At 38.4% G+C, this 12,056-nt stretch overlaps 1 protein-coding gene across 1 annotated transcript; it reads right to left on the reverse strand.

Annotated features, from left to right (window-relative positions):
- Positions 1-10,657: 10,657 nt before the first annotated feature.
- LOC141619531 (uncharacterized) lies at positions 10,658-11,121 on the reverse strand. The gene is made up of 2 exons (XM_074436543.1): positions 10,797-11,121; positions 10,658-10,692 (listed from the first exon to the last, which is right to left on the reverse strand). Exons 1-2 carry the CDS (start codon positions 11,119-11,121, stop codon positions 10,658-10,660), a joined length of 360 nt encoding a protein of 119 aa, XP_074292644.1.
- Positions 11,122-12,056: the final 935 nt, after the last annotated feature.

The raw sequence follows: 12,056 nt of genomic DNA on the forward strand, positions 1-12,056 counted from the left end.
GTCATATTTTAACAACAAATACAACCAACACTATCTAAACTCGTCATTTCTCAAACCCATTCACCAACCCCTCTCTCTCTTTTATCCTTGATTTCTCATCACCACCACTAGCCACCAACACCAGCAGACGACCACCACTAGCAGATGACGCCACCGAACACCACTAGGCACCGGCGATATCATCATCAACCTCATATGTCACCGACGAGGTCACCCACCACCTCTTACGACGCCAACGACCACAAACCACCCTCGACAACCCCAATACACCGCCGAACTAACGCCTTTCCCACCACAATTGAGCACCATAAACCCCTAAAATTCCCAACTATCGAACTCAGATATGCATTTCTTTTTCCATTAATTTCGACTTCGACCACCCTACCATCCTCAAACAACACTAAACGTACAATTACCACCACTCATATGTCGTCGGCAACCAATTGAAATTAGTTTATCTGGCTTATCTTTTGATGTATCTCAACCCGATTTTGATGTACCTAATATCTAGTTTTGTGTATCTATGTTAATGTACATGAAAATAATGGCTAGATACACAACATTAGTCATTAGGTACATAAAAAATTAGTGTATATTAACTGTCGTCGACTACTTTTACCAGACGCCACCGGTGATGGTGTGCGACACAAGCCACCCCAAAAAACCCAAACTCAACCAGAAATCGCTGCCAATTTCTCACATTAAGACGCTCGAATAAACAACGACGGCTTCGGTTGTTGATGCCGTTCTCGACTTAGGGGTGGTGGTGGTCGTGGGTTTAAATGTTGTTGTTGGAGGATGGTGGTGGTTTGTACGCGACCTCCGGTGAGAGAAGTTAAATAATAAGCGTGCTACTGTGGTAATCGGCTCCTCGCAAGATTAGTGAAGGGGATTTCATGTGTTGCCGGCGTGATTTGGGGGTCGCCGGCGTAATTTTGGGGTCGCCGATGATGAGTGCTGGTTGGGTAGTCAGGGACTCAGGGGTGAGTGGTAACTGGGAATGACAAGTGTATTTGGTAAAATGAATAAGTAGTTACGAGTATTGTGTTTCACGGAGTATACGCTTATAATATAAGAACGTTCTCACTTTTTGCACCGAGTGGTCGTATGCACCGGATCCTAAATCTATATATATATATATATATATATATATATATATATTTTACTAGTAAATATTATTACCTTAATATTATTTTTAGTATTAATTTTATGTGAGTTTTGGATGAAGATATGAAGAAAATATGAAGAAAAATATGGTCCAAATGTCCTATGTAAGAACTGGCCAAAGTATCTACAAAGACCAAATTTTTCTTCAAATTTTCCAACACTTTTTGGGATTAGGTAGGTATTTATTGGCCTTGAAATATAAACAATTCAAGTACATTATGTAGTGGGAGATGCCTAACTTGTACACTCGCATGAGTGTGTGCAAGTGGATGAAAACCCGGTCCATTAGGCATTTTACAGGTCCATTTCGACTTTCGACATTTGTCCCACAAATGCTTATAAGTGTTATATTTCATTATCCAAACCCGGTCCACTAGTATACAATTTGTCTTACAAGACCCAATTAGCTAATATTACAACTCTTTGTAACTTACATTAGCCAATTACTTCCGCCTCACAATATATATATAAATACGTACCGTATTAAAATTAATACCTTATTAATAATTAATACAAATTTAGTAAATTAACTTCTAATTACTAAATTTCATCTTATCCAAATAAGATATTATATTTATTACTTTAATTATCGTATAATTAACAATAAATATATATTCCACATTACATTAAACACACTTGACTATACATAAGTAAATATATACAAGAAATAATAATATGTATCAAATACATATAATTAATTTATCTATTTGGGCTCCTTCCTATAGGTATGACCTCGAGGGATCAGCTGATCACCGCCGTCATACGACGGTAACGTCAAACTCTAGTCAGCCAATCATTACCGATTTACGTTTACCAGCTGACTAATATAAAAATAAATCCCAGGTATATTTCTAATATGAGATTTATTTAGTAAATGCACTATTGTGGTGGATACCTACTCCAACAATCTCCCACTTGTCCGACATAAGTGTGCGCTACCGATTCTCTTGTCCATTATATCTCTCACTCAATGCAAGATATTTTTCAGGCTGTTCTTGCATATGAAAACATTTTACGAGCGGTTTTCTTGATCAGGAGTGTAATTGTCCGACCGGAAAATCTACCATAGATCTATTCCGAGCGTGGCCACGCATTTCCAGTCACTACTTCTCGAGTGACCTTGAGATGTATAAACCAAGACGTGGGTAGACAATTCTTAACAACCTATTTTCTTTGTTCAGTTACAGATCACCATGACCCAGAAAATGCCCTTCAGCTTCTTTTTACGGTGCGACTTAGGAAAAAACCCAAAGCCAATCGGAAACTGTACTAATTCAGACAAATAGTCACTAGTTAAAAGAATCGACTGATGGAGTCTGCTACATGTGTGAGACTATGCAAGAGACTTCCCTTCATCTGTTTTTTGAATGCTCGTTCAGCATGAGATGTTTACAACTGGTGCAACACTGGCTAGACTTCTACTGGACTACTGATATTGTTGCCAACAGTTTGAAATGGAGAGGAAGGTCCCTTTTGCGCAAGAAAATTATCCTAGCTACTCTTGCTAGCCTTGTCTACTTCATTTGGGAAGGGCGTAATAAGTGCAGAGTGGGATGCTGGGTTCCTCGTCCTGAGGCTGTCAGGAAGCGTATCCATGATGTGCTACGTGGAAGATTAACTACTCTAAGGATGGAGAAAGTCTCAAGTCGGGATATGCATTGGGTTAAGGAAGTTGTTTTGTTTTAACTTATGTATTATTGTGATGAGTTTGTTCTAGTGTATGGTGTATGTACTTAACTTGCCAATTTCTAATGAAAATTTTCACATTCCACCAAAAAAAAAATAAAAGAATCGACTCAAAATAAATACTATAGAAGTCCTCGTCACCACCAGACAAAAACAAAAGGACTCTATAAATGGTCACTTTCCGACAGAGTGTCTCACAATCTGCCTATGTAATCGACTAGTCATCAAATGACACAATGATGGTCGAACTTGCTATCAATCGACTTACAATCTAGTCACTCCGAGACGTCACTTCATTAAGTGACTAGGGAGCAAAATACAAAGTTAATCCAGTTCACTTTAATAGGGTTCAACGTTGTCACTACAACCTATTCGGAATAAACAATGTATTTAATTCAAGTAAACCTGAATAAAATAGTACATATTAAAACTCAAACGATAAATGCAATTATCATATATGAAATAATTGATACAATATCTTAATCATTACATATCTTATAATTTACAACAACTCTGTCATTTGTCTCAACCCCATAAAAATAACATGACTATCATGTTTTGCTTGAGACAATGGCTTGGTTAAAGGATCGGCGACATTATCATCCATCCCAACCTTACAAACCGTAATTTCCTTCCTTTAAATGAAATCTCTAATTATATGGTACATGTCTGAACTTATTACTAGATTTGGGCTCTTTTGCTTGAAAACTCGCCCCACTGTTATCACATTAAATTGTGATAGGATTTGCGGCTGCCGGAACCACCTTTAGTCCCTCCAAAAAATTGCCGAATCCAAACAGCTTCCTTTGCAGCTTCTGATGCTGCAATGTACTCAGCTTCCGTTGTAGAATCAGTTGTAACCGACTCTTTAAAACTTTGCCAGCAAACCGCTCCTATATTCATCAAAAAGACAAAACCAGCCTGAGATTTTAAATCATCTCTGTCTGTTTGAAAACTGGCATCTGTGTAACCCTTTACACATAATTCAGTTTGTCCTCCAAACACCAAGAATAAATCTTTAGTCCTTCTTAAGTACTTAAGAATATTCTTGATAGCTATCCAGTGACTCTCACCTGGATTTGCTTGGTATCGACTTTTCATACTTAAAGCAAACGAAACATCGGGACGAGTGCACATCATGGCATACATGATTGATCCAAAAACGGAAGCATAAGGAATCATATTCATCCGTTCAATATCCTTAGGTTCAGTAGGACACTGTGACTTGCTCAAAGTGATCCCACAACCCATTGGAACGAATCCTCTCTTAGAGTCTTTTATATTAAATCGGTCAAGAATCTTATCAATATAAGCCTCTTGACTCAAAGGCAATATCCTTTTGAACCTATCTCTATAGATCTGGATACCCAAGATGTGTTGAGCTTCTCCCAAATATTTCATTTGAAAATGATTTCCCAACCACTTTTTAACAGAAGTAAGCATTGGTACATCATTTCCAATGAGTAGTATGTCATCCACATACAAAATTAGGAAAACAACCTTGCTCCCACTAAACATCATGTATAAACATGATTCTTCAATACTTTGAGAAAAACCATTCTGTTTAATAACATAATCAAAACGATGATTTCAACTCTAGATGCTTGCTTAAGACCATAAATGGATCTCTTAACTTTGCATACTTTGTTAGGATTTTTAGGATCTACAAAACCTTCAGGTTGTGTCATATAAACTTCCTCTTCCACAAATCCATTCAGGAAGGCAGTCTTGATATCCATTTACCATATTTCATAATCCGGAAATGCAGCAATTGCTGACATAATCCGAATAGATCTTATCATAGCAACTGGTGCAAAGGTTTCGTCATAGTGTAAGCCATGAATTTGAGTGAAACCTTTTGCAACCAATCTAGCCTTATAGACATCTTTATGTCCATAGGTGCCAATTAATCTTAAAGATCCACTTACACTGAAGAGGTCGTACATCTCCAAGTAAGTCTACCAGGTCCCATACCTGATTATCGTACATAGAATCCATTTCAGACTGCATGGCTTCTAGCCATAGCTTAGAGTTGGAACTAATAATAGCCGCTTTGTAGGTTGCAGGTTCGTCACTTTCTAAAAGTACCACTTCATCATAACAATCCTCCTCGATAACTCCCAGATATATATTAGGTCGGCAACTGACCCTACATAACCTCATAGGTTAAGAAGGAACAATAACAGAGCCAGACGTAGAAGTAACATCTTCCTGTGTCATCTCCTTAGTTTGTAGTTCTTGAACTTCTTCAAGTTAAATTTTCTTCCACTCTGTCTTTTAGAAATAAATTTTTTTTCTAGAAAGACAGCCTCACGAGCCACAAACACTTTGTTCTCGGGACGGTAGTAAAAGAAATAACCACGTGTTTCCATATGGTAGCCTACAAAGATACATTTGTCAGAACAAGGTGCTAGCTTATCGTTAGTAATCTATCTTGACACAAGCATCACAACCCTATATTTTCGTATATGACAAATTTGGGACCTTCCCTTTCCACATTTCGTATGGAGTTTTTTCGGCTGATTTAGTTGGGCTTTTATTTAGTCATCGTATGACAGATAGTATGGCAAATCCGCAAAACGAGTTCGTGAAGCAAAAATAGCAACAACACCAAGCTCCATTTTCCACGGTTTTGGGTCATCTCTTAAAATGAGGTCCAATTCCAATTCCGTCTAAGAACACATGCCATTTTTCGGCCTAAGATTCTTCTATGATGAGTTTAGAACCTTTTTGCCTAGGATATTAAGTCTTGAAGAGGATTAAATCTGGTGCTAAAGAGAACAAACAGCCGGGTGGTCCAATGGGCACGGTTTTGGAGAGCAGCACAACCATCGCTTTCAAGCTTTCTTCTTTTGTCTAGGCAAGCTTTAAGGAACCTTTTGCTGCAATTTTGGGTCTTATACTCCTTATGGACGAGCCCCACCAGCTGCCCAAGAAGTCTTTATAAGATAAATAAGTGAAGCATGCCAAAGGAAGCTTGTACAATTACCAACAATCTTCTTTATTTTCATTTGTCTTGTAGCCTTTTGTTTTCTGATTTGTGTAGGGCTTTGAGCCGTTTTTCTTGGAGTATTAGGAGGCTCTTTTGAGCCCTTAGATGCTACTTTAGATGAATGGCTAGGATTGCAACAAGGACTCTATTTAAGGAGCTCTTTTCTCATTGTAAAAATCAGATTTGAGTGAATTAAAATATGAGTTTGAAACTGAAGTTTTCAATCAATTTTCTTCTTGCTTAGTGCAGAAAACCCCTCATTAATTAGTGTTTGAGGCGGGATTAAGCTCTTGCTTCGTGATCTTGAGTTTAATTCCAAGGCTTAAACCTGCTTCGTGATCTAGTTTAAGTCATATCTCGGTTACTTATTCTTGTTTTCGTGTCAAAACAGTCCCAAAGTTTCTGTTTTGTTGCCTTAAGTCATTGTGGGAATCGTTATTTGAATGTTTAGTTCATAAGCATTTAAGTTACAATCTTATTTCCATTGCTTTCTTTCAAAGTTATCGAGCTAATTAGGATCTTATATTCGTCCAAAACAGGCTGTTTCGTGCCTTGCTTTTGGTTGAATCGTTTATTAGCTTCTAAATCTGTCCTTATGTTGTTTGTTAGTCCTTAAAACAGTCCACCTAAGTGTCCAAATCGAGTCCTTTGTTGAGTCTAATTCTGTCCAAGTTAGTTCTTGTTTTCGAGTCTTATTTGTCCCAAAATCAAGTCTTAAGAGTTTTACTCCAAATTGGTATCAGAGCTTTGGTTAACAACAAAAAGCCTTTCTTTTTGAGTTCATTATACCTTAACCACATCAAAAACACAAAAATCAACCATGAGTGAGGAGAGGCTTACTTAATTGAAACACAAGTCACTCAACTTTCTGAAAAATGTGACTTGTTGTTGGATTCCTTCAATGCTATCATGGCTAACATTCCAACACCACCAAGAGGAAGAGGAGAACCACCACGGGGCAGAGGTAGAGGCCGTGCTTACATGGGTGGAAGAGGAGGCCGGGGTATCCAAGAAGGGGAGCCATTTTCAGATTCGGAGGACTCCATGGTCGAGGCTTTTCAACTAGAGCACAACAAGGATGTAAAGGTAGAAATCCCTGATTTTTATGGTAGTCTAAACCCCGAGGATTTGTGAGATTGGATTAGAACCGTTGAAAGAGTTTTTGAGTTTAAAGATTATTCGGATAACAAATCTTTCAAAGTTGCAATCTTGAAATTTAAAGGCTATGCTTCTCTTTGGTATGAAAACTTGAAAAATCAGAGAAGAAGAGATGGTAAAGAGGCTATTAAGTCATGGTCTAAGTTGAAAAAGAAACTTCAGGATAAGTTTGTGCCTAGAGACTACACTCAAGACATGTTTATTAGACTTACTCAGCTTAAACAAGACCAACAACCCATCGAGTCTCATCTTAGAGACTTTGAACAATTAACCTTGCAATGTGAAGTCAATGAACAACCCGAACAAAAGATTGATAGGTTTATTGAGGGTTTGGATTTTAAGATTGCTAGTAAGGTAAGAATGCATCAAGTGTTGTCCTTTGAGGTGGCCGTGAACCTATCTTTGAGGGTTGAGAAATTGGGAAAGGGGAGAGCTGCCACCACAAAAACAGCCGCCAAAACAGCCCCCTACTCCACCCAAACCGAGACCAAGGTTGATGAACCAACCCCTCAAAACAAAACACCTACTCTTGACAAAGGCAAGGCACCCATGATTCCCACCAAAAGAACCACATCTCTGAAAAAATGTTACCAATGTCAAGGAATCGGTCACTATGCTAAAGAGTGTCCAACCAAGAGAGCCCTTGGCACATTTGAGGTAGTTCATTGGGGTGAGGATGAGATCCTTGTTTGTGATGATGGTAAGGAAGAAACGGTGCAAGAGGAGGCTGCCATGGTTGTAGAACCGGATGAGGGAGTGAGTTTGGTCATTTGGAGAGCATTGAGTACCAACCTATGGAATTAGACCAAAGACAACAACTCTTTAGGTCTAGATGCACCATTGGGGGAAGCGTTTGTAACCTTATCATTGATAGTGGGAGCTGTACCAATGTGGCTTCTAATACTCTCATTGAGAAGCTCTCCTTACCTACACAAGACCATCCTAATCCTTACAAGTTGAGGTGGCTTAACAAAGGAGCTGAAATTAAGGTGGATAAGCAATGCCTAGTGTCCTTCTCCATGGGCAAGAACTATGTTGATGAGGTTTTTTGTGATGTTCTACCTATGGATGCTTGCCATCTTCTACTTGGTAGGCCATGGGAGTTTGATAAAGATTCAATGCACAATGGTCAAGACAACACCTACACTTTCAAGCTTGGTTCAAAGAAAGTTGTGCTAGCACCCCTACCACCCGATTACATGTTTGAACCACCCAAGAAAGTATTATTGATCAATGAAGACAAGGTGAGTCAAGGGGAGGATAGCGTGGGGACTGTCCATGTTGTCCATGCCAAAGATGAATTCAAGGAGTCAAGGGTCCAAGCATTACTCAAATGGAAAGATCAAGCCGAGGGCTTCTTTGAAGGCTTGCAATGTGAGCCTACTTCATTTTCTAATCTAAGTTTAACTAACTTATTTGAATTCAAGTGCAAGGCTAGTGATGGTAATGGCCACGACAATGAGGCTGCCCAAGTACAAAATTTCGAACCAATTGTTGAGGAATGGAAAGGAGTCAAGAAACGAGTTGAAAGAGATCCTCCCATCCATACTAAGGCCATGAAATGCAAGGAAATATCTATGATTCCTAAGCAAGCTCGCATATTCAGACCTGGGGACCTTGTGTGGGTTAAAATCAACAAGCAAAGAGTCCTTAAGAAAGGAAAAAACAAGTCCATAGCAAGTGAAGAAGGTCCTTTCAAAGTCATCAAGCAAATTGGGTTCAACAAGTACAAGGTTGATCTCTTGGGAATTCATGTAACATTTGATGTTGGGGACTTGAGTCCAAGCTATGTGGAGAATGAGGATGATGATTTCCAGGACTTGAGAGTAAGTCCTTTTGAAGAGGGAGAGATTGAAGCAAAAATAGCAACAACACCAAGCTCCATTTTCCACGGTTTTGGGCCATCTCTTAAAATGAGGTCCAATTCCAATTCCGTCTAAGAACACATGCCATTTTCCGGCCTAAGACTCTTGTATGATGAGTTTAGAGCCTTTTTGCCTAGGATATTAAGTCTTGAAGAGGATTAAATCTAGTGCTAAAAAGAACAAACAGCCGGGTGGTCCAATGGGCACGGTTTTGGAGAGCAGCACAACCATCGCTTTCAAGCTTTCTTCTTTTGTCTAGGCAAGCTTTAAGGGACCTTTTTCTGAAATTTTGGGTCTTATACTCCTTATGGACAAGCCCCACCAGCTGCCCAAGAAGTCTTTATAAGATAAATAAGTGAAGCATGCCAAAAGAAGCTTGTACAATTACCAACAATCCTGTTTATTTTCATTTGTCTTGTAGCCTTTTGTTTTCTGATTTGTGTAGGGCTTTGAGCCGTTTTTCTTGGAGTATTAGGAGGCTCTTTTGAGCCCTTAGATGCTACTTTAGATGAATGGCTAGGATTGCAACAAGGACTCTATTTAAGGAGCTCTTTTCTCATTGTAAAAATCAGATTTGAGTGAATTAAAATATGAGTTTGAAACTGAAGTTTTCAATCAATTTTCTTCTTGCTTAATGCAGAAAACCCCTCATTACTTAGTGTTTGAGGCGGGATTAAGCTCTTGCTTCGTGATCTTGAGTTTAATTCCAAGGCTTAAACCTGCTTCGTGATCTAGTTTATGTAATATCTCGGTTACTTGTTCTTGTTTTCGTGTCAAAACAATCCCAAAGTTTCTGTTTTGTTGCCTTAAGTCATTGTGGGAATTGTTATTTGAATGTTTAGTTCATAAGCATTTAAGTTACAATCTTATTTCCATTGCTTTCTTTCAAAGTTATCGAGCTAATTAGGATCTTATATTCGTCCAAAACAGGCTGTTTCGTGCCTTGCTTTTGGTTGAATCGTTTATTAGCTTCTAAATCTGTCCTTATGTAGTTTGTTAGTCCTTAAAACAGTCCACCTAAGTGTCCAAATCGAGTCCTTTGTTGAGTCTAATTCTGTCCAAGTTAGTTCTTGTTTTCGAGTCTTATTTGTCCCAAAATCAAGTCCTAAGAGTTTTACTCCAGTTCGGTAACTCAGTTTCACTCATCATTGAACAAACCATATATAATAAAGTTCGATTCCTTCTCTCAGCCACACCATTTAATTGTGATGTGCCAGGCGAAGTTAACTGAGATACAATACCACAGTCTTTAAGGTGAGTAACGAATTCATTACTTAAATATTCCCCACCACGATCTGATCGTAATGTTTTGATTTTCTTATCTAGTTGGTTTTCAACTTCATTTTGAAACTCTTTGAACTTTTCGAAGGCTTCACTTTTATACTGCATTAAGTTGACAAAATCATATCTACTAGTCTTTTAATGCGCTTCTCATTTATGTGTCCTAAACGACAATGGCATAGATAATATAGATCGGGATCACCTGTTTTGAGTCTTTTTACTTTCTACATGATATACATTATTAGTAGTGTCGAGAATATATATACCATTAACGGAAAAAGCTTGTCCATAAACCAAGTCTTTAAGTAAAAATATACAACTTTTGTCTTTTATCAAAAAATGAAAACCTTCTGTGTCTAACACAGTGACTGATATTATTTTTCTAGACAAATTTGGTACATAATAACAATTATTTAGATACAACTGCAAACCTGAAGCTAGACTAATTATATATGTTCCTACGGAGACGACAACTGCTTTAGAACTGTTACCCATCCGAAGGTCCTCATCATCCATGGCAAGCTTCCTTACGCTTTTTAGGCCCTGCAAATGATTACATAGGTGAGAACCACAACCAGTATCTAATATCCAAGTTGTAGTTGTAGCGTAATTAATATATATCATGTATGATTCGGATGAGAAATTACTTGATGGTGTCAAACAACCAGCCTTGATATCTTCCAAATACTTGGGACAATTACGTTTCCAATGTCCCACACTATCACAATAGTTACAGTTATCTCCAGAAGGAGCACCCTTCTTGGATTTGGAAGTGCTATTCGCAATAGTCTTTCCTTTACCCTTGACGGGTGCAAGCTTATTCCCTTTACCAACACCTTTTTTGAACACTCCTTTTCCCTTTACCTTTATAGCAAGTACATCCTTCCTTGTACTCCCACTAACTCCCATATCCTTCTCTTCTTGAATAAGTAGAGAATGGAGTTCATGAAGACTTTTCTTCATGTTAGCCATATTGTAATTTACCCTAAATTGGGTAAACCCCTTGACTTGAGAGAGTGAGTGCAGTACTCGGTCTACCACAAGCTCTTCGGGGATCTTGAATCCAAGCCTATATAGAGTTTCCACGTACTCAATCATTTTAAGTACGTGAGAACTCACAGATTGTCCCTCCTTGAGGTTCGCCTTAAATAAACGGATGATGACATCATATTAAAGTATTCTAGGGGCTTGAGAAAACATAGTCGAAAGCCTCGAGAATACGTCATGAGCGTTGTGGAATTTAATGCATTGCCGTTGCAAAGAGGGTTCCATTGCAAAAATTAAGACATTCTTGATCGCAAGGGATTCTCTTTGGTAATGTTCATAAGCTTCCCTTGCAGCGGCGGAAGTCCTTGTCGTTGGTGTAGGGAGAGGGGGATCAGTGAGATAACGTAATTTGCCATCGCCCGCCGCGGCCAAACGAAGTTCTTCTTCCCAGTCATTAAAATTGCTACCATTTGCTTTTAAAGAAAATTTGTGCATAAATGAACGGAGCCATGAATCTTTAGAGATTACTACGGTTTGACTAGTCGAAGCCATTGTGATTACTACAAAATGGAAATGAAAGGAAAATTAACATTTACCGTTAAAAAAAATATTACTTGTAAAACAATTTTAACAAGTTCACATTTATATAATGATCTCCCATTGAATTATATAAATGATTCTAAGATCCATCCTTTTATAAATATGGGGACGGTGGGCCGATTCATCCCATACTTATATAATTTTGGTGAGTCAACCCTTTGACTGATTCTACTATTAGAACTCTTTGTTGACAGACTAAAAATCCATCTCTAGCCCCTAAACCATATATGGGCACGGTGAGCCAATCATCCCACATATGTTCTGTTGAGTCCAACCAAAATTTGCGATTAATAACATTAATTACCCTACTTACCCAACGT

Source organism: Silene latifolia, chromosome X (assembly GCF_048544455.1).
Source record: "Silene latifolia isolate original U9 population chromosome X, ASM4854445v1, whole genome shotgun sequence".
In the NCBI taxonomy this organism is placed as follows: Eukaryota; Viridiplantae; Streptophyta; class Magnoliopsida; order Caryophyllales; family Caryophyllaceae; genus Silene; species Silene latifolia.